The 21,739-nt window shown below is 52.7% G+C and overlaps 2 protein-coding genes across 2 annotated transcripts in view; both read right to left on the bottom strand.

Moving 5' to 3' along the window:
- LOC131208194 (titin-like) overlaps positions 1 to 2,421 on the bottom strand; it is a 226,130-nt gene extending 223,709 nt beyond the window's left edge. The window contains exons 1-3 of the mRNA XM_058200846.1: positions 2,338 to 2,421; positions 2,219 to 2,221; positions 2,112 to 2,121 (exon numbers count right to left, since the gene is read on the bottom strand). Coding sequence (XP_058056829.1) covers positions 2,112 to 2,121; positions 2,219 to 2,221; positions 2,338 to 2,421 — 97 coding nt within the window. The remainder of the gene's footprint in view (positions 1 to 2,111; positions 2,122 to 2,218; positions 2,222 to 2,337) is intronic.
- On the bottom strand, positions 14 to 21,139 carry LOC131208193 (hemicentin-1-like). The gene is made up of 9 exons (XM_058200845.1): positions 21,133 to 21,139; positions 20,550 to 20,739; positions 20,217 to 20,477; positions 19,948 to 20,144; positions 4,177 to 6,339; positions 3,722 to 4,093; positions 2,852 to 3,232; positions 2,219 to 2,735; positions 14 to 2,121 (listed from the first exon to the last, which is right to left on the bottom strand). The coding sequence occupies exons 1-8, from the start codon at positions 21,137 to 21,139 to the stop codon at positions 2,545 to 2,547; spliced, it is 3,762 nt and encodes a 1,253-aa protein (XP_058056828.1). The 3' UTR covers positions 14 to 2,121; positions 2,219 to 2,544.
- Positions 21,140 to 21,739: the final 600 nt, after the last annotated feature.

Raw genomic sequence — 21,739 nt, 5'->3', positions numbered from 1 at the left:
TTTCGCCGAAGAGTAAAGTAATGCTACAACTAACTAACCATTAACAAAACTACTTTTAGCTTATTGCTTCGCCGGCAATAGTAGTTAAATTAAAATAGAAAAGTTCCCTCCCTTAATCGTGTACACTCTAATAACTTTGCTCAGTCAATATTTACAACTATTTCATTTCTCGCTGGACGGAAGAAAAAAGTATGCAAAATACTCTCCCCGTTCGTCGTCGTGTCATTGTCACTAGAAACTGGACCGCGGATCCCGGTGTCCGTTCTGAATCCGGGTTGCGTTTCGGGGTGGTTGGAGCGCTCTCCCCTAGTGTCTCCCCCCACGTGTCCGCTTTTTGCGCTTCGCCTCACGACTGGTTTGTCCTGAACACTTCCGTTCCTGTCCTTTACCGACACGATGAAGGGGTTTTTTTCGCTCAACTTGGAAACAAATTTCGCTCTTAACACTGGCGTCGTCCTCGCTGGCACGGTGGCCGGTGACGGTAGCAGTCAAACTTGTGTAATCGTCAAACTGTTGCAGTGCGAAAATTGTTGGCATTGAGAAAAGACGAAAGCTGAGCACCATATTTATGCTCAATCACACTTTTGCGCAATTGTGTTGTGTCTTTCGTAGTTTTTTTCTCTCTCTCTTTCTACTCAATCCCGGTCCTACAATGTTCGCACAATGTTGACCAACGTCAACGCGCGCTCTGTGTGAAGCTGAATTCTCCACTTTTTGCGTTTTTCAGCCGGAGGGCAGGTTCAGTCTCGCAAATGGCACCCGCTTTCAAGCGCTTACGCGGCAGCTGGTGGTACGTGTGCCTAGCCCAGGAGCGAAAGCCAATGGCTTCACAAGGGAGAGTAATTAATTTGCAGTTGAAAACTAGCTTAAACTAAGAATCCTAATCCATTCTTGAGAATGTTTGCTGCACAATCTTCGCTCCCTGCTTGAGCTTTCCGGGAAGGATATTGAATTCCGGACGGAGGCTAGGTTTTGTTTCCCTTCCGTAGATGTAATTCGCGAGAAGATTGAACGAGCATCCAGGTTTAATCGAAATGATCTGTTGTGGCCTTATCGCTAATTGTATCCTACCTATAGTTCTTATCCTACGATTCCACTCAACCTTTTCGAACAGAGCCATTTTTTGTATTCTTTGTAGTTTTTTTCCGTAACAATCGTCTTACGCTTATGTACAACGCGGAGAATTATACATACTTATCGATAAAATTACCATTACTCCTACCGTCCTTAATATCCTCAAACGCAGTGCTTCGAGGGCTGAACACTTGCAATCGGGACCCGATTGAAAGAAAGGCTACTTCATACACGAAACTGTCGATCGGTGCCGACCTCGGAATCGAAATGGAACCAAGCAGCTAAAGACACGCGACATGAACGAATCGCTTCCACTTTAAAGGCTCTTATAAAATTCGTAGACCCTTTCCATGCACGCCGTTCGAAGCGGAGGGAGTGTTTTGCCCGCATTCGCTTCCTGAGCAGCAGCTTGTTCCCCGGGGGAAGACTTGGCACGAAGCGAAACAATGGCACTGCCGGGACGTACACCAAGCAACGTGGTGCAGAAATAATTGAATCATTCGGACGCCTTCCGTGCTCCACTAACTTAAGAGCAATTGTGCGTGGGGACAGAATGGTCTCTAATTCTAAACTTCGCTCAGAAACAGAGGCATTGTGCCTCTCTATCTCTCTCTTTTCGACAGTATCATCTAACGGGATACGAGTTTCGCGCGCAAACGAATCGAACACGGAAAAAGAACTATTGGCAGGAGTCCCTACTGTAAGCTAATGGCACGTTCGGTTCTTGATCCTCGTTTCGTGCGCTCGTCCTCGTTTCACGCACCACACCGCAGCCGTCCAATGTAGCGACCAATGGCCAGCCCACTTACTGCTATTTGCGTCTTACTCGATACTCACTAAACTAAACTCAAATTGGACGATTTCGATGCTTTCGCGGGTTGTTTGTTTTTTGAGCACTCTCCGAAGGAATCAAATTCTTCGCGATCCAGAATATGCGTGCTTTAAAAATTGTTCTCAGCTGCGCTCCCGCCATGGTCATTATGATAAACGCTATATATACAATCACAGATTCCAGCCGCTGCATCGTGCAAACCTACCTGTGTCCGCCTGTAGGGAAGAACAAAGAAGTAGAATTAGTACCACGGAGGATAACCACGTTGTTTTAACATATTGAAGGCGATTTATCGACGTCTAATGTACGTACCATCTGTTGCAAGGAGTTAGGTTTTGAGATCAACCATAATCCACTTCCAAGCTCCTCTCGCTCTCTGCCCGACACCCGGGCGGCGGTGGCAATTTTAAACGAATAATTCGAAGCAAAGCATGCTTCGATTGTGGTGCAGCGGTTGATGGTTCGTTGTTTTGCGCGTTCTGTTTCGTGTTGCTCGATTGATGGCTTTCATTCATGGTGTCCCGGCTTCTTGCCGCTTTTTATGGTTCTGTTGCGTCGCTTTTCCCGTTGAGTGATTTCTGTTGCCGTTGCTCGTTTGTTTTGTCCGTTTGCGGTTTGCTGTCGCTTCCGTGCGCTTCCTACACCACGATCTCGTGGATGACGCGACGGTTGCGTGAGTTCGGTGTGGAGTAGCCACTCTCCATGGCCAGCGCGTCATCGTAGCTCATCGACAGATGTTGATTCTGGACGGGTGACTTGGCCTCCTCCTGCTCCATGTACGGATCCGGAAGTCCGCTCACATCGTGGTACGGTGATTCGGCAACAAAGTCTGTCGGAAAAACGGGAAAGCCACACCGAGAAAGAGAGACAGAATTTAAGTAAAAACCGGATTAAGCGCCGGAACGGGCGCTGCTGTGTAGCCGCAAGTGGGCTTCGCAAACTTACCCATGTGCTGGTCCAGCCGCTTCTTCGGCTTGTGGACGGATGCGTACGGATCGCTGCAGTAGTCCTGGCGGGACGGGTTCTGGCTGTTTCGCATGTTGTGGTGATAGTCGTCGCCACCGTGCTGACTGCTGCTTCCGGCCGTCGGCATCAGGTGCGGGTACGGGGCATAATCATCGACCGCGCCGTAGCCACCGTGGGTCATCGGATCGTAGCCGTAGTTGGGCTGCATCTGTTGCTCCATGTAGTTGTGCTGCGGAATCAGATTGGCCGAGTTCGAAGCAGCGGCCGACATCTTCAGCTGCCAGATTGAGTCCTGCGAGTTTACGCTACCACCGTTGTTCGAGTTCGAGTACGAGTTCTCTACGTAGCCCATGTTGGACCCTGCGCCGAATGAAACGAAACAATCGCGAAACGTTAGCTTAAGTGAGATGAGGGCGCGTTCGGCGGCAAAAAGTTTCATTATTCAAATGTAGGCTAATCGGCTAAAAGCGATCAATATGCTTGACGGTGTCACCAACGGGAAACATCCGTAGCCAAAGCTGCTCCCCTGCGACAAACGGCAACCCGTTGTTGTGATATGTAACCTCGAAGGTTATTGATGAGCTCAAATCCGCGCTCCAAGGTTATTGATGCGTCCAAATCTGTACTTTGTCAATGTGTCCATAAATTAGCCGCAACCTATTTGCTACACCGCGGAAACAGAGCTGCAAGCCGATTGGGAGTAGCACAATAATCGCGGTTCTTCGATAATAGGACGCCAGAGCACCGGGGCGGATAGGATTAAATGAACATCAATAAACGATGTTCCTCAGCAATGCTCCAAGCGGACACCGGAAATAGCAAAGATATTGGTGGATATTAGGAACTTACAATCATTCTGGGGCACTTGCGGAATCATGGCGTTCTGCTGATGGTAGCCGTACGTCTGCTGGCTCGCGTACAGGGCCGTATTCGGGTCCATCGCCAGGTCCATCGAGTGTTCCAGTGCCTTGTTCTCGAGACTGCTGGCCGAGTAGTAGGGTGGCGGTGCCTGGTTTTGTTGCGCCACAATCGACGGGTGAATCGAGTCGATATCGTACTCCTTCGATTTGGCCGCCGATTCCTTCAGCTGGTTGCGGCGTTTGCAACGACAGAACATCACCAGCAGCACCGCACACAGGGCGGCCACAATCGACGACACGACGATGGCGATAAGTGTTGGCAGCTCCACGAACGATGCTTCCTGAATGAGCGATGGTCCAACTGTTCGGGCGAAACACGGAAAAAGGATGTTATTCACAGTGACCGAAACGAAGCAGCAGTTTTCCCGGCCGCTATCTACTTACTATCTGCCTCGAGGTAGTCCCCACAGTACTCGTGATTGATCTTCAGGCACAGCTTCACCCGCACGCGCGGGTTCAGCTCGTCTTCGATGGGCAGCGGGATGTCGTCAAGAGTGTTACCGCCCAACGAGCGGCCATTGTTGCGCCGGTTGGCCACAAAGTGTTTGATCTCCGTTTCGCGGTACGTCGGCTCGTGGCCGTTCACCTGCAGGTCAATCTTCTCGATAATATGCCAGGCCGCCATCGGTGTGTCTCCGTACAGGACCGACTCCACGATTGCCACCATCGACAGACAGGTCGGTGCCACGTTCAGAGCGAGCACCTTCGTCTCCGGATCGAACGCGGCATTCAGCGGGATCGGTACCTTCTCCACCTTCGTCGTGGCCGTCACCTCGTTCGAGTGCTCCGAGACGCCCTTCGTGTTGAGTGCCTTCACCTTGAACACGTAGCTCTGGTGGTGATCGAGCGGGCTGATCGTACACGGTACCTCCCGCTGGCAGTCAAACTCCATCCACTCGGCCCCACTGGCCGCCACGGCCGCACACTCCTCCGTCATGAGGCTCTCATTCGGGATCACAATCTTGCGGTACGACACAAAGTACTTGGTGTTCGCGAGCCCTCCGTCGAAGCCGGGATTCCACGACAGGACGACGTAGTTCGGCCCGAGTTCGATCGCCTTCAGCTTGGTCGGTTTCTCCGGTGGGCCCTTCGGTTGCAACCGGATCGGTACCTGGATGTTGTTCAGCGGGTTCGACACGCGGCAGTGATACTCGCCGTAGTCCTGGTGGCGCACGTTGCCAATCTTCAGCACGCTCGTGTACACGTCGTTCCCGTCCGCGGTGGTAACGATCTCGTAGTGGCCCCCGGCGCCGTTACTGCCCGCGCTCAGCAGACTCGTGCCGAACTGCCACATAAACTCCGGCTTCGGGTACGACTGCACCTTGCACAGGACCTCCGCCGTCTCCTTGATGTCGTTCGCCACCTTGTTGTACTGGTGCAGCACGATCGGTTCGTGCTCGATCTTCAGCTGCATCGTCGAGTTCGCTCGGTTCACCTCGTTCTCGTACAGGCACGTGTACTGGCCACGATCGGTCGAAATCAGGTCGTTCCCGTTAGGGCGCGCTTTGCCCGCGAACTTGAGCATACTCTGCACCGTCACCATCCCGTTCGGACCCCGGTCCACGTTGGTCTTCACCTCGTAGCGATGGAGCTCGGGCGTCAGCTCCACGTCATCCTTCAGCCACGTGACGGACGGTTCCGGTTTGCCCTTCGCACTGCACGTCACGAAAAACTCCACCTCGCCGGCCCGCTTGATCATGTTCGACTGCAGCTTGGCCAGGAACTGCGGAGGCTGGTGGATCTCCAGCGTCGCGCTTGCCATCCCACCGTTGCCGAGCTCGTTGCTGGCGTGACAGTGGTACTTGCCCTCGCTGGACAGGCCCGCCTTCGGGATCAGATACTGGGCGCCCTGCGCAATTACCGTGGTCGAAATCTCACCACCGACGTCCCGATACCAGCGGTACTGGGGGTCCGGGTAGCCCGGTGGATCCGCCTTGCACATCAAGCTCACACTGTTGCCCACGTGGACGACCGGTTTCTCTGGCGTAATGACGGCTTTGCCCGGCCGGTGACGGACCAGTAGCGCAACGGAGGCGTTTCCTTCGCGCTCCAGTGTCTTCCCTCCGAACGGTTTCATCATGTTAATGCCCCGGCACACGTACGTGCCCGCATCCTCCGCCCGGACATCGCGCAAAACCAGCGTGTCTCCGCTGCGCCGGAAGTCGATGTCGCCCTCCTTCAGCCACTCGATCGTTACCGGCGGCGGGTTGGACGTCACGTTGCACTTGATGTGTACCGTTTCCTTCTCCTCGGCCGTCTTCGCCTTCGTTTCGATCTGCACGATCGGCGGGTACAGGACGTTGAGTGTGATTTCCTGTTCGCCCACCTTGCCCAGCCCGTTGTCGGCCGAGCAGGTATAGCGGCCCGCGTCCTGCAGCGACACCCGGTGGATGGTGTGGGTCGGGTGCGACGAGATGAAGCGCCCATTGCGCGTCCACTTGACCGTTTCCGGTTTCGGTTTGGCGTCGATGTTGCACTCCAGCTTGGCCGTCTGGTCGCGCTCCACGCTCAGCGGGTTCTCTGGTCCAATCTCCACCCGGGGGTAGTCTGCAAAGCAAAGGCACACAAACTCGTTAATTATTTGAAGCAGATTCACGACTGAATAGAGAATGAATACAATAAATTGAATAAAGTAAAAAAAATGAACATGAAGACAGGGAAAAACGTTCTCGAAGAACGAAACCCCGAACCAGATACTCGTTGGTGGCCCCCGATTGATAGCAACAGTTGGCCAGTTGTCTAAAACTTTTCCCGGCGCCCACAGCACCGCCACATACCGAATCTGGGAGCCCGAAATTGGAAAATAAATTCATCATATCATATGGTGAACGTCGGAGAGTAGCCGTAGCCCTCGGGGGGACCCCCACTCTTTCGAACTGCGGCCGGTTTCGAGTTTCTTTCGGCCGCCGGTCTCCGGGAGAACCGGGAGGAGCTTCTGCTCCGTCGGGCGGTTGGTGGAGTGTGAAAAACGTTCGAGAAGTCGACAACAAACCCGGCCCTGCTGCTGTTGCTCGCTAGTGGCGGTTGCAGATCATTAGAGATTGTTATTTAATCTCCGTGTTCTCCGGTGGCCACCACAAGTGTTCGAATAGAAGTGAATAAAAAAATCAATTCAATTTTTTGTTCTAACAACCCACACCGGTGGGGCTTCCGAGGGAGCAGAGTTTTAGTTTTTAAAAGCTGCCACACGAGGAGCATTCCGCCGCACTTTACGCCGCGACAGCGTCTTATGGGAGAAATGCGATCACCTGCTTACGGCAGCACCTTTCGATAATGATGGAGCGGCCGCAGATGGCGCTTCATCGTTCGCCTATCTGTCACTATCATTCACGCTGTGCTCCGGTGCCGGCCGGACAGGAGATGGCGGCAAAATCTGACAATGCTGTGCCACTTTCGAAGGCGCATACAATCCTTCGCCGCTCACCTTTCCTTTTTTTTGTTGCTTATCAGCATGATGCTGCTGCCTGTTGGTGAAGTTTCTGCAACTGCGACATTGTGTTCCGGCGAGCGAAAAACGTCCCAAGCACCCGAGAGCACACCCGGCCCGGGTTGGCCCGCGACTCCTGTAGCACACCTGTAGCCTTCGTGCTCATGACTAAAGCTGTCCCCGTTTTTTTTTCTCCCTATTCCTTCTACTTAACGGGGGGCGCGCAGCGAAAGCGGCAGCATTTCGAAATGATAATGAACATCTGCCGCGAGACGCTCGGTACGAAGCCGGACCCGGTTTTTCAAGTCCCGGACCCGGAGGCAGCGTGGAAAATAATAAGCAAAAAACGCAGCACCGGCAAGAAGCAGCGCGTGGGTCCGTGTGCCCCGGAGGAAGAGCGAGGCAGCGGTGGAAGCGATATAAAGTTGAAGACAAACTCGGAGATCCCCCTTGGGCTGCGTTGCTGCTGCTGCCCGCCATCGCCGTCACCGTGACGACGCACAGCGGTCAATCGGAGCATCGTCGCCGGGTCCGGTTCTCGGCCGCCCATCGGCAACGCGGCCAGCATGAATTTTAAATTAACCTTTCATTCCGAGGGACGACCCCACGCTGGACGACCCCGTCTCCGTGGGCTACGGAGCCGTGGTGACGCGCAGAGACACACGACGCTGATGATGACGTCGGCGCTGTGTTCAGGGCGCACTCCTCGGAGTTTCGAGCGGATTTTCGAAGGAGCCACCGAAGGAGACGCGCGCGCGCTTCCGCCAAGACCTGACCCCGTGCGTTTCGAGAACGCAATCGAAGTTCCGAATAATCCGTTTTCGTATAATTAATTGAAATCAATGAAGATCGGATTTCCTCATTAAAATGGAAAGAAAGAAAGGGTTTTCGGGCGCCAGGTTCATCGGGCAGTTCCTTATAAGCCGCGGCCGTGGCTCCGGGCGAGACAGCCGAAGCGAGAGATCCGCTTACAATTAGTGCCACCACCGGCACCGAGGCCGATTAAGATTAAGATTTTCCTACCCAAAACCCGTGATCCCACCGCCGGTAGAATCGACCGTAAGCCGACCACAAGCCCCGGGCACACCTCAAGGACTTTGTCGCGGGGGGGGGCTTAGCGTAAAAAGAAAGTCCGGAACACGGCTCCGTGCACAGTTATTTCAAATCCTGTCAAACATCCACCAAATCGCGGAGGCCGCGGAGCGAGATGACAGCTGCGAAAAAAAAGGACTCGCCACGGAACGAGGCGCACAGAGCTGTCAATTCCAGGTGGCTGGCATGACGGAATGATTTTGCATTTCCGTCGTTGTGGGTTAGTCGCGGGGCACTTTGGACGGATAAAACACATGCTCCCATCATGTTTTGTCCACGATCCTTGACCGTTGCTACAGGAAACACGCTACAGGACAGCGTGTAACGCGGGGTCGATGGTTGTTACACCTCGTCCGAAGGGTTATGATTTAGGAACTGAAGTCATTATGGTGCGTTAAACGAATAACATCTGCTTATAAATCAATTCAATTTTCACACAAAATAAACAAGAGCGAATGAACCTCAGCTTCATCAAATCTCAGCATGAAACTCAAGACGCGCTCTGCTCGAGGTCAACAAAACACGGCGTAGCAGCAGCTGGTGCATCGCACACCTTTCGCTCCGGGCAATTAATGATCACACAGGTTCCCGTTTTCGTGGTTTCTGATTATTCTTTTCGCCGTGGTCCACGAAGGTCTCTGCCAAAAAGGCACCTGTTGCTGCGCACCCGTTCTTCGTCGCGATGTGTCGTAATTTTCTTTTCCCGAACATCGACTTGGTGGCCAACAGCAGCTTGCGGCCACAGTGTCGGGATGATCAAATTACTCTGTGTGTCCTGTTATCGGGTTCGCCTGAAAGGGTTTCATCAGCAGGCAGGCGCGATCAGCGAGAGGTCCAAACCAATCGGCAGGTGATCGGCCCTAAAGGACAGGCGGCCGTCGACTTTTTTATGTTCCTTTTCGGAGTTCGCGGCTTGCATCATAAATATCAAGACCGTGTCGTTCTGTTTGGAGTGTCCTGTGGCAAGGACTCAAAATTGATCGCTGGTTAGAATGACCACACTGCAGGACCATGTGCAAGTGAAGGAGTTGCCCGCCAGTCGGCTTGATAAACCCCCAGGGCCTTATCGTCGAATAATACACCCTTCGAAAACGTCGTTACGATGTAGAAGCTTTAAATCTATCCACAGTTCCGCTTCCCGAAGAAGTACTCGAAAAATAGGACTAAGTAGCTGGCTGGGCGCAAGCTCCGCAGAAGTAAAAGTTAGAGTTTTTTTAGGGGTCTGCCTCTTCGGGAGCCGCTTCCGTCAGACTCGGAACGTTCGTTACATTTTCCCGCCAACTCCTTCACGCGCGCGCTTTCGGCGGCGTTGTAGAAACATCGATTCGCAATCGTCGCGTGGCCGACGAGCTAAGCTCCAGTCCTGGCTGGCGGTAGGAAAAACACTTTCCCATCCGCGGGACCGCCGGGGAGTGAGCTTTGGGCGGCATCAACCCCCTTCAACCGATCCACTGAGAACTGAAGTGCAGAGTGTATTATTCTTAGCGACTTTCTCTCTCGCTCATTCGCCGTGCGCCGTGTGTTTTGGTGGCATGAATTTTATAACTTTCGCAAAGAACACACCGACGAAGGATGTGCCGGCCACGGCGCGGAGAAAAACGACGACGACAGCGGCGCAGAATAAAACTTTCTCCCCGGAGCCCGGAGGCAAAAGCAAACCCGGGGTGCCCGGGAAAAGAAGCTTCAACAATCTTCGCGGGAGGACTTCTGCGCTTATCCTTCTAACCTAATCGCAGCGGCGCCGTGCCGCGCCAGCGCGACCGCAGCGTGCTGATAAAAAGTTCGTTCTTCGCCCGTTTCCGGTCCAAGGACCCCACAGGGCCGCCGGCGGCGGCGTCGGCGAGACGGCGATGCGCGCGTAAGAAGCGCTCCCAGCTCCAGCTGCAGCTACAACACGGGCCAGAGTTGCGCTGTTCGGGTTCTTCTGTTAGTGTGTCTATGTGGATGTGTATGTAATTGTAGGTGTGCTCTGTCCTCTTGCGCTTGGAGTGGAAAAATATTTAAAACTAACTAGCGGACGGTGAAAATGGGACGGAAAAAAACTAGGCAAATTCCCTGCAGCGCGCTTTCAACGGTCCTCGGAGCGGTCGTCCAAGCAGTCCCGGACGCGGACCCGGACTCAGCGGACGGAGGACATCAATTTCTGCACCCGCGTTTTGCTGGCGGCCACCGGGCGCGCTCTCGTTCCTCGAAAGGTTGTCAAAAATCTTGAACAGGCCATTCATTTTTACCACCGCCCACCGTCGGGCAAGGACATCCCTACCATCCGCCATGGTCTTCGCCGTGCATTGTTGTCCGCCCGTGACCGTCTGTCGTCTCGTTAGCGTCGTTTGTTTGCGGTCGACAGTCGAATGTGAGAAAAACACGGCGACCAAACGTCACGGCACCGCACTTCCGGTCCCCGACGTTTGCTGACCTCAACCGCCGGCCCGCCCGCCCAAAGACAAAACGCTCGAAAACGTCTGCGGCCCTCCTTGGTGTGGCCGGCCGCGGAGGAATGTTGGACCAATAAATTTCCATCGAGCCCCCCGCCGGAACACTAACGAGGTAAACATTTTATTGTAAAACCGGAACCCGGTTTTTCTGAGGTCGCCGTGGTCGCCACCCGCTAGCTGACTGGCGGGGTAGGCCAAGTCACCGGACGCTGGCCAGCCCCGTTTCAACGCCCTCCAAGGAGTGCCAGCAGTGTGATTGGGTGGCTTTTTTTCGGCCCCAGCTTTCGGGGCTGGAATGCGCTGCACAAAATTAAACTATTAAGGACCTTACTGGGGCCTGCTGCTGTGCCATTACTGTGGTCGCAACGGCCGGCGTGTCCGCCTTGTTCTCCGGGTCGGGCCGTCGTCGGGATACCGGGGAATGCATTGCTACTACTGGACCGACCGTCTATGCCTTGGGGCCAACCTCTCTTCGGCGATTCGGGCATTCCGAAACGAAAGTTCGCCGGGAAGAAAGTTCTCATAAATTACTACGGGATGTCTTAAGATAATGTTGTAACGATGGTCTCCGGGCCATCTTCTCAGGCCTGACTTTTGGAACACGCCACCCAAAAGGGAATGTGGTTGAAGTTAAATTTCGAGTTGAAACTCCAGAAGGTTTCGAAACTCGATACGGAACATGATTGCACAAATGGGGCCTCAGATTTCTTTCCAAAGTCCTTAAAGTTACCAAGCCAAGGGTTTACTATATTTAATTCAATGATTCGCCGAATAGTTTTTGGTCCTCGATCGTCACAGTTCAATCTATCCAACCCATCTTCTTGGCAATGTTTAAAAAATTACTCCATTGGCGTAACCATACATACATACTTCCAAAGCGGAACTACTCAAGTGATGATGTTGGGGAAGCACTTCACTCTATTACATTGTTAGTCAATTTCCGTGTATTAATCATTCCCTCGTAACCCACCACGGCCAAACACTCTCTCGTGAAGTTCGTCCTAGCATTTACCGTGAAATAGAAAAAAACGCCATACTGGGCACTTCCTTTCGGAAGACATTCCCCGTACGGTGGCACGCACGGCCACCTCACGATCGACCAACTACAGCGCCCGGTCCGGTGGAACGCATTTTTGCCGACGTTCTCTCTCTCGGCCACCACGCGATGCGGTCAGCCAGGAAGGAAGTTTCGAAATAGTTTCCAAGTTTTAGCGCACAGAGAGAGCAAAAAACAACAAGCAGCTGAAAGAAGTTGTAATGCTATGTCGCTTCATTCTTGCGCCAAACCGATGGCCCTCCCCCGGGGGCGATGGCTTTTATCGCAGCACCGAGCGTATCTCCCATTGGCCGTCCCTGGTCCTTGGCAGTTGCCCACTTCCGACGATGCCGATCTCGCCCGTCCGCCCGGCTGCTTTATTTATGGAGTGGCAAATGGCAAACCGGCCAGAGCGCCGCGGGCCGGAAGGAGAAAGAATCGGAGAATCGGTCACCATCGGCCATCAGGTTGCACCGGAGGGTGCATAGGAGATAGGGGGGGCCACAGTTACACCACACAGTTAGAGATCAAGATTTGGTCAAGACGCGGCGGCGGCGGTGTTCTGACAGCCGGCCAGCCGGGAGTCTCGCGTTTTTTTTCCTTGCTCCGTTCGTCGTGCCGACGCACTGCACCTGCGGTGGAAGTTGTTGAAATAATTTACATCCACCCTCGCGGATCGAATCCACGGACCCCAATCCAGGACCTGGTAGCCGTACAAGACAGGCAATAAATGAACCTCGCAACCGACACTCACCGCAGGCAGAACCGTAACAAAAAAAAAACGAACGACAAGCTTTGGGTCCTTCCAGAAGTACATCGACGACCGGCTAGAAATGCGACTTCCGAGTTTTCGGACAACTCAGCCCAGTGGAATGGGAAATTTCAAAGCACTTTTTGAACCACCCCAAGCTGGGCTACGTAATGTCGAGCAATACATAAATTAGGACCCAACTCTACCCGATCTTCCGGGCCAAAGCCAGTTGCCATTTCTGACCGCCGATTGCGGCATTTTCTTTCGCTCTCTCTGTCTCTCTTCTCGTCCACCAAAAGCTCTCTGTTTTCTGCCTTTCTTTTGAGTTCGGCGCTAAGAAGGTGCGCTCCACAAGAAGTAACGCAGAGGTGGGCACGGAGTGTATCGATAAATTATCTTTATCTCTACCATCCGCCAGGCGCTGCGTCGGTGGAGTTCCCTCCCGGCCTGGGTCGTGGGCCCGGGAGTTGGTACAATTAATTTAGCACAACATGCGAACACATTTTGCGCTCCGAGTGCGCGCGCAAAACGAGTCTATTTGTGATCGGAACAGCGGGGCGCAACGGGTCTGACGCTAATGTGTGCCTAATGTTTCCTCTTTCGCCTGCGAATTCCACCACCATTAGGACTCCCGAGAACTCCGGTTCGCGCCACTTCGCGGTGGCACCGATTGCGATCATAATTCCAACGTTCGAGAAACACCGTGTGACGTAGTCAGGACCGACTCCCTCCCGATGCCATCACGAGGATTAATTACCGCCAGGCTAACCGACTGCCAGCAACGGAAAAAGGGCATCACACCACGTGACGCGCCGGCGACTGGCGGAACTGGCAACCGAAAGCAAAAAAACACAACATCTACAATTCAACCGGCAGCATAATTTATACCCCGATGCGGGCAAATTTTTCACTGTCTTTAAACTATTTTCCCAACCGTTGCCGGGTGTGCCGGCGGTCCGTCCGCTGGCCACTGCCTGGTTCGGTGGAAACACGATCCTAGAGATACGCCTCGCCCGGAAGTCTGCGGTCCTCTACGGGCTGAGGCTCCTGCGGCCACTATCCATGTCCTTGCGGGCGCCACCCGTTGTGTGCGGGTGTTACCACACCGGGCGCGCAAAGGCAAATTAAATGAGCAACATATTTTACGACACTGACGCAATGGCTCGCACCCGACCGCCAGGACTCGGTGTGCCTTCTCCAAACTGCTTCCCAGAGGGCGAAGCGTTGTACCGAGAGCAAGGCAAGAAAGAACTGCGAAAATGTCACCTTTTATCACCAGCTTATCACACGTTAAAAGCGTGTCTATAATTCACTCAACAAGCACGTCGACGGAGAGGAAACACAACTCTTCCGTTCCGTTCGTTCACGGTTCGCTTCGCCACTGACGTCGTCCACTGCACGAGGGACCGATCAAGATAGGGCTTTTTAAATACATTATAACATTCCGTAGACGTCTTACAACAGCGATAGCCAGCCACGGGACATGCTCCGGATGTTGTGTTCAGTAGTCTTCAGTTCTATACTTCGACGATGGACAGCGTCTGCAATCCAAAACGATACAAATCCACTTCCCAGTGGACATTATCCAGAGTGGCCTGCAGATTCCCGGCCTCATCATCTGCTCCGAAACGAGCCCGCAATCGGTGCGCGGCCACACGATTGTGCTCATAATCGTCCGAAATTACAGTTAATCATGTCCTTTCTTTTTTTCTGTCGCTCCTCATTCATTCTTCGTCCAGAACTTCCCGAACACCGTGGTCGCTCTTCTGGCCCCTAGATTGGCTTGTAAAATTGCACATTAATTGACACTTGATTAACGTTTACGACTGTAACGATTACAGTGAGTCGGATTGGCGTGGATAGGAGCGGTGCGCGTAGGTCGGTTCCTTTGGGACTCCATTCCTTGGAGGCCCCCCACAGGAGTCCGCGTAGACAGTGACAGTCATTTAACCCTCCGTCCGTCCCCGCTGCTGGATCCATTAACCCGCACAGCGCAATCATCATCCACCAAAGCAGCGCGGGGCGCTCCAGCGGACCATGTACGACGAAAACTTTAAACAATCATTACTCATCCGTAATGACGGCAAATTGCCGCCATCAAACCCAGCCCGGTGAGTGTGTGCGGCGTCGGAGTCGAGTCGAGTGAGCCAACGGAATCCAAGAAAGGTCGCGAAGACCAAGAACTCCTTTCGTCCAATTTGGGCAAAGCGAAACGAAAAAACCTAAACGTCAGGCTGCTAGCTTCCGGAGCGCGCCGCACCATATTCTCGCGGTCGTTGTCACGACGAATGTTGACTCTTTCGACTCCCGGCGGTTGAGGGTATTATTTAAACACTGACGATGACGCTTGCCGCGGCTACTCCCGCGTAAGCCGGTGCGTGACAAAACGTGCAGGGGAGTCCCGGGAGCCCTTACCGTAAAGATTGAGAATGACTCACGCACTCTGGCGCGGCGACGGCCTACGCACAAATCGCAGCCACGCAACGCTTAAGAGCTTCCTCAGGCGCGCCGCGCGGAAGACCTTTAAAACCATTAATCTGCCACCGGAGCCTGGGCCGGAGAATGCTGCGTAACGCGCCCACATAGACACGCACGCACGAGTGCGTCCGTCGAAAAACTCCACAAAATGTCACGTCACTGGCAGCTGCCAAATTCCGGCGACTGGTGTATGATTTTTCATCTCCAGCAACCCTCGCTGCGGTTCCGACGGACATTTCGTTTCCGTTTGCTCCGTTGCGTGCGGCGTTGAAGTTTCAATTAGAAGCGCGGACCAGATAGCGGACAACTTAAGCCCGGGGGGGACTCAAGGTTCCCAGAATTTTCTTATCACTCCGATTTGGTCACGATGACGACTCCCACCGAGCTAGTGTTGCATCGGCCGGCCATTTATTTAAGGTGCCTCCCCGTATAATCCTACCCGTAACGGGAAACCTCCTCATTTCTTATCTAGCCGAAGAATAGCGCGACGGTTAGCGTGCGACTGACTTAACTAATCCGTTTTATGGCCACTAATTGTCCTAAGACGGTCGGCCCTCGACGATATATTCTCGTGTGTAGGCGTTGGGAAGATCCAAACTCACTCCCGAAAGCCGCCGTGCCTAGAGTCGACCGAAAACGACGGAACGCCGGGCAACTTCACGACAAAACGCTGTTCAAGAGAGCTGCTGCAGGGAAACTATTTCCACAAAGCAGAAATACCACACTCAATAACCCCATCGGTTTCGGTTCAGCCAGCCAGCCAATTCCCGGCAGAGAGTCTGCATCTTGGCACGGGGTGAGATGGCCGATGCACTCTCGCGCAACATGAAACGAAAGGATTTGTTGGTTCCTCCTCGCCCAGGAGCCATGAAGTGCGTTCCACTGCTTGCTGCGATGGCACTTCAAACGAAGCTAGCTGACGTCTTGGGGATCGCCTTCAAACGCAAAGCAATTCTTCGTTACCACGCACACAGAGAGAGACACGAGGGCGAGCAGAGTAGGCTGCGCAGAGTGTAGCAGGAGCCGCTCTCCGGCCCAAATTGACAAACTTTCCAAATTACGAACATTCCGACGACGTTCATGGGTGGGTAATTTATTTAAATACATTAAACATTCGTCTCCCCAGACGCCGCAACAGGAGAGGATGCTGTCCCCCCGTGGCCCCGCCGTTCAGTCGGCCCCCGGGCACCGTTTGCAGCGGCACTTGCAACTTTTTAATATATTGTGCCATTCTCTGCGTTCAACTGACAAACTATTTGCGTTCCCTGTCAACGGCAGCAGCCGTGTCACGGTGGAGCTACGCTGCGATTGTTGCTTCCCGGGGCTCCAGCGGCAGCAATAGTAGTAGTCTGGGAAAGCTCCTGCTACAAACTATCCATTTTCGGATCCGATCGAGAGCCGAAATAGTTGCCACAAAATATTTGGTCTCTGCCGAGTCGAGCTCTCTGAAGGATCCAATGACATCGTAGTTGGTCCTAACCTCAAATCGAACTCGTACCTTCTTCGAGGGAACTTAACTCAAAGCGATGACCTAGAAAAATGATGACCTAGAAAAATCATCAGCCTCCCAAAAACCGTGTCCAATTAATCACATAACTCTCCGTCGTGGCGCTGCACGGAGGCCACGACTGTGACCGCCGCCGGCGGTTGACACTTAACTGCCCCGCGCGGAACCGAAGGCAGAAAGGACCGGCGAAAAAGACCGCAATAAATAAAGACCCACCCGAAAAACAATGGTAGGCGATCAAATCAGATTTCACAACTCACGGCTGGCGGTCACAGCGGCCTAACGAGTGGTAGCCCCAGCCCCGCGCAAACGAGCATTAAATCAGATGGAAAATAATTAGCATTCGCCGCCAGATTCGGTGTTGCGCTGGTCGAAACGAAACAATAAACCCGAGAGCGCGGTACCGCCGCATACCTGCGTCGTGTCCTTGGGTTTCACTTTTTCTCAGCCAGTTTCTGTTTTTCCTTTCCTTCCTCTTTCAACACCGTGAAAAGTGTCGCCCCGCACGCCGAAATAAATGGGCAGCGCGCGCGTCGGAAACAAAAACCGCGGCTCCAGAAAATCTGGTGGAAAACGACGGGTGAGGAAAGCAGCAGCCGGGCGGACCTGGGCCGGGTGGGCGCGTTAGAACGGAGAACTTGGCGGGCTAATTAACGGAAAACAAAATTTCACTTCTCCGAGAACCGCCTCCACTGGACCTGGCGGTGGTGGCAATTCAAACTCCTTCAATCCAGCAGCAAAGCCTACCCTGCGGGGGGCCTGCCTACCGAGGGCACACCGTGCCGGGGATGACCAACTGTGTGCGATGGCGCTAATGATGGCCATTAACTTTTTTACTTCCCGCCGCCCCCTGGCAGGCAGGGTGCCCAGTTTGTTTGATTCCGGCATTACCCCTGGTGGTCAGTGGGCCCGTCGCCTTCGGGTCAGAATCTGAGTCACGAAGAAGGCTTCGCGGCCGTCAAAGTTCTGTTCTGCCACTTTCGAGTGACTTATGTTGGGTCGCTGGAGAAGCAAGCAAATCGCCCCCTCTCGCTCTAACGCCCGAGCTGACAGCATCCGGGAACACGGGAGTTAAAAGCTCAAGCGAGGTGTCGATGGGGAACTTTGTGACGAAACGGTGACTTTCCATAAAAGCATAACGGCTACCAGCGCGAACTCGAACCCAAATTTTTTTGTAGCAACCAAAATACGCAGTTAAATGGTACAAAAAATGAAACTTCAACTGTTCAAGTAAAACTTAGCAGATGTTGGTTAAAATCCAAGTTTCAATAGAATCAACACAAATACAAGAAGAAGTCAGAGGAAAACTAAGCCGTCTCAGAAAAACTTCAAAAGCTAACACGAAACCAAGGTATGAGAGGGTGACTTGAAGTGTTTTCGACCTCAACATGAAGATGGCCGAACTCGGACAGTTCATCTCGTCAAAGTTTCGGCCATACAGTTGCTGTGAATCATGCTACTAGACGATCACCGCGAACTAACTGTGAAGGGTCTTGCATCCTTGTTAGGTGAGAAATTCTTCCAAGTAACCCTCGTAGCTGCAACAGTTACAACAGTTCACGTTGGACACGCTAAATATTATTGATAAATTGAGCTAAATGAGCTCAGTGAGTTGAGGTCATTCAGTGTGAGGTGGGCTCTCACTGGCACCAGCCCATCGATCATCGACCGAAAGGCGTAAAGAAAAAGTAATATTTAATTTGTTTTTCCTCTTCATTCAAACCCCCTCGGGCGGGGAAACGGATCTAAGGATCTATGCTGCCGCGTGAAAAGTACAATACAAAATCTTGAACGCATCCGCCACCATTTGACCTTTTCGACCCACGGCGAATACGTGCGCGAGCTATTTTGCTATTTCTACAACATACATATTCTTTCAACACGGCTCCGCGTGGCCCACCAAACGAATTCCACTTCGCGGCGGTGACGGCAAAAGTTGGCTTACTTTTTTAATATATAATTTTAACACAACCACGAACAAAAGTGGCGGCAAAGAAAAGCCGCCCAGTTTTTGGCACGGACATGTTGGGCTCTGTGGTTGGGAGATCTTCTTCCCTGTCCTTGCCGGATGGCGCTCCCCGATTATGATTTATTTATGATTTCATCTTCAGTTCTGCGGAATCTTCCTCGGCACACGGCAGAAGGACGCGAACCCACAAAGTCCGCTCTCGAAGATGGAAAGCAGTGAAAGAAACGGTATCGAAACGCGCGAAAACGGTCCGTGGCGAAAAGAATATGCCGATGAAATCGTCGAACCACAAACGTAAGTCCGCACGTTCGCAGCCATCCGGTGGCCGCGTCGGAAACCCGGCGAGAGGGAGGGCGCATCAAAAATGCATTGAAATTCCGGCGAAACAAAAGAATGATTCCCCAGCCGCCGCCAGGTTTCTCCGGTGCGCGCCAGGACATCGACAAATCCTTGAAACGATGACGCCTGAACCCAAATAAACATAATAATAAAGAGAAAAAGAGAGCGAGAGGAAGTTGTGTTGTGTGTCCCGGGCACTAGTTTTTCATTTTGTTTCCTCTTTGACGGCCATTTTTCATCAGTCAAGGCACATCTCACGTGGCCGCTCTTTCTGTGTATGTGCGTGACGGAGCGTAACGACGCCGCATTTAAATCATTTTCAAGAACATCCCCCCGCCGCGACCCGGTGCTTAAAGATCGGGGCCAAGCGAGGATTCGATCGGAAGGAAGAGGAAAGGAAAACAACGGTGGTCGTCCTTCACCTCCAAGGATCCCCACCGCCGTGGCCGTTGAGTTTCGGAGAAAGTTCATCACTCAGCAACACCTTCACGCGCACACGCGAGCGAATTTGTTGGATTAATATTTTACGTGCCCCACCGACGGCCAGTACGCACGCACGGCACGGCACGGCTTCGCGGACGACTAACTCTCCCTTCCGCTCTAGCCCCCACGCCAAACCAAGGTGGGGGTGGAGGTGGTCCTTCGATCCGCTTTCTACGGGGCGGGTCATGGTGAATGAAAATGAAATCCTTTCACGGTCGTCCGGCATGAATCATAATGTGCAATCTCCGGTTGTTATGCGGAGTGTCTTCGGCGCGGGTTTTCCCCCGATCCGATGAGTAAGACACACATCTCGCTACAGACCCCACAAACAGCAGATACAGCCCGCCCAGCGTGCCGCAGCATCCACAGCAATGGCAACGTGTGACTGACTAATGCCCCACTTCCAGGAAGTGCTCGATTAGCTGCACCACCACCACTAGCACACGTGACGGCCAATAGGGAGGTTTGATCATCACCGTCATCCGCCTCTCGATTGATTTCTTCGACTTTTTAACCTCCCCACGGTTTAAGTCCGGTTCCGGTGTCCACGCGTAATGACGGGAAGCTGGAGAACTCGCGCGATCGATGGAAGAGTGACACGCAAAGGGGCAATCGGCCATCGGGCCATCGGTACTTACAGTTCACCGACAGTGTCGTAACCGTCTCCAGTCGCTGCCCTTCCGGTAGGGCCCGGTTCCACACGACGCACGTAAACTTCGCCCCGTCATCCTCGCGCCGTGGGATCAGGGTGAGCGTGCTGGTCGTCTGCATGTCGCGCGACCCGCCGTAGATCAGATTGGCCGCCAGGGGCGTCGTGCTGCCTTCTCGGTACCACCTGCGTAAAAGAACGGCCGGGTTAGTTGGTCGATCGATCTGACCGTCGATCGGACGGACACGCCATACTTACGAAACGGTTGGATCCGGTGAGCCACCGACACTGCTGCAGGTCAACTCCTGCTTCTTGTCCTCCGTGGCCGTCGTCTCGCTGCCGGGGAAGATGAGCGGCGGCTGGGGCGGTGTCAGCACGGTCAGGTTGTAATAGTCCTCGTAGATCGCACTATCGCTGCCGATCTGCTTGATGCGACACTCGAACCGCCCGTTGTCCCGAGCGTACGACACGTTGAAGATCTGCAGATCGTAGATTCCCTGGTTCGGTCGGTAGTCGATTCTGGAATCGAGCGAAGAGAAGGGGGAATTAGGGGAGGTTCGTTCTGCATCCGTCGGTGCTTACGCAACTTACTTGTAGTTCGGGTTGAAGGTATCGCCCTTGATGGCGACGTTGTCGTACTTGTTCGGTGACTGCTGGGCCCAGTAGTACGAGTACTCCTTGTCCGAGTAGTGCTCGTTGAAGCGACACTTGAGCGTCACGTCTTCGCCCTCCCGGGTGTCCATCGTCTTGTTGGCCACCGCCAGGCCGATCAGCAGCAATACTATACACGAGACGAGGAGAGAGAGAGGGAGAGAAGAAATGGGAGAGTAAGACACAGTGTCAATAAGCAAAACGCTGAAGGTAAACATTTTAAGCCACCTGCCAAATATAAACCATTCTGGCGAGTGTTTGCTTATTTGAGAGCTCGCGATTGGCCATTCCGCCATTTTTTGAATCAATAACACGTGGGCTGAAAAGTCTCTGGTCTAAGACACAGATGGTGAATGCTTGTTGCATTCACCACTTTTTAGTTAGTAATAATCTACAAAGGAAAGCTTTCAAAATTTCGCCATATTCTACTCATAAGTTTGTGATATTTCCACAACAAAGAATCAAAAACAGTTTTGAGTTTTTATTTTAGACTGATGGGAAAAATACCGTAAAAAATAAATACTTGACATTGTAAGGATATCAACAGAACATTTTGGCTTTTTTTGCATGAGCATTTGACGATGAGAAAGTTCTACTCAAAGTGAGTGCCGAAGAAGGTTTGATGGTTTTGGGCAGTGTTTTTGCGGTGATATGTGACAATGGTTGGAACATGGCTTTATTACTTCACTCCGGAATCAAAACGATCGCCATGTGAGTGGATAGCAAGGAGCAGTGGAGGTTATCGCCTCGGTATTTTAAGATGTATGTGGTGTAATATTCATTGACTATGTTGCCTATACCAACATTGAATAAAAGATAGCGTTATTTGAGCGTTTGAAGGCCATAACCATGTCACAAGTCAATCAAAACAATGGCAAATTGGATATTTTGATACAAAAGTGGCATTGAAATGTTAGAGCGGCACTGGAATGATTGTGAAGAACGGCTTGAAGAAGATGACGTTGATGAATAAAGCCCATTTTGAACCAAAAGAAAGCGCCTTTTCTTTCTTAGGTCCGAAACTTTTCAACCCACGTCTTACAACGACGCCTACTTCGACCTCGAGTGCCGCTAATCATTAACCGAATCGGACACACGCTCCAGGCCTGCTACGATATTACAGCGCGCAC

Source organism: Anopheles bellator, chromosome 2, assembly GCF_943735745.2.
Source record: "Anopheles bellator chromosome 2, idAnoBellAS_SP24_06.2, whole genome shotgun sequence".
Taxonomy (NCBI): Eukaryota; Metazoa; Arthropoda; class Insecta; order Diptera; family Culicidae; genus Anopheles; species Anopheles bellator.
The sequence above is the reverse complement of the archived record's forward strand: the minus strand, read 5'-3'. Positions and strand labels throughout refer to the sequence as shown.

Bases quoted from the DNA above. Each gene is read 5' to 3' on its own strand.
- LOC131208193 (XM_058200845.1), bottom strand. The intron at 20,145-20,216 runs GTAAGTATGGCG...TCTTTTACGCAG, and splicing joins TCACCGGATCCAACCGTTTC to GTGGTACCGAGAAGGCAGCA. The intron at 4,094-4,176 runs GTAAGTAGATAG...TCGCCCGAACAG, and splicing joins GGACTACCTCGAGGCAGATA to TTGGACCATCGCTCATTCAG.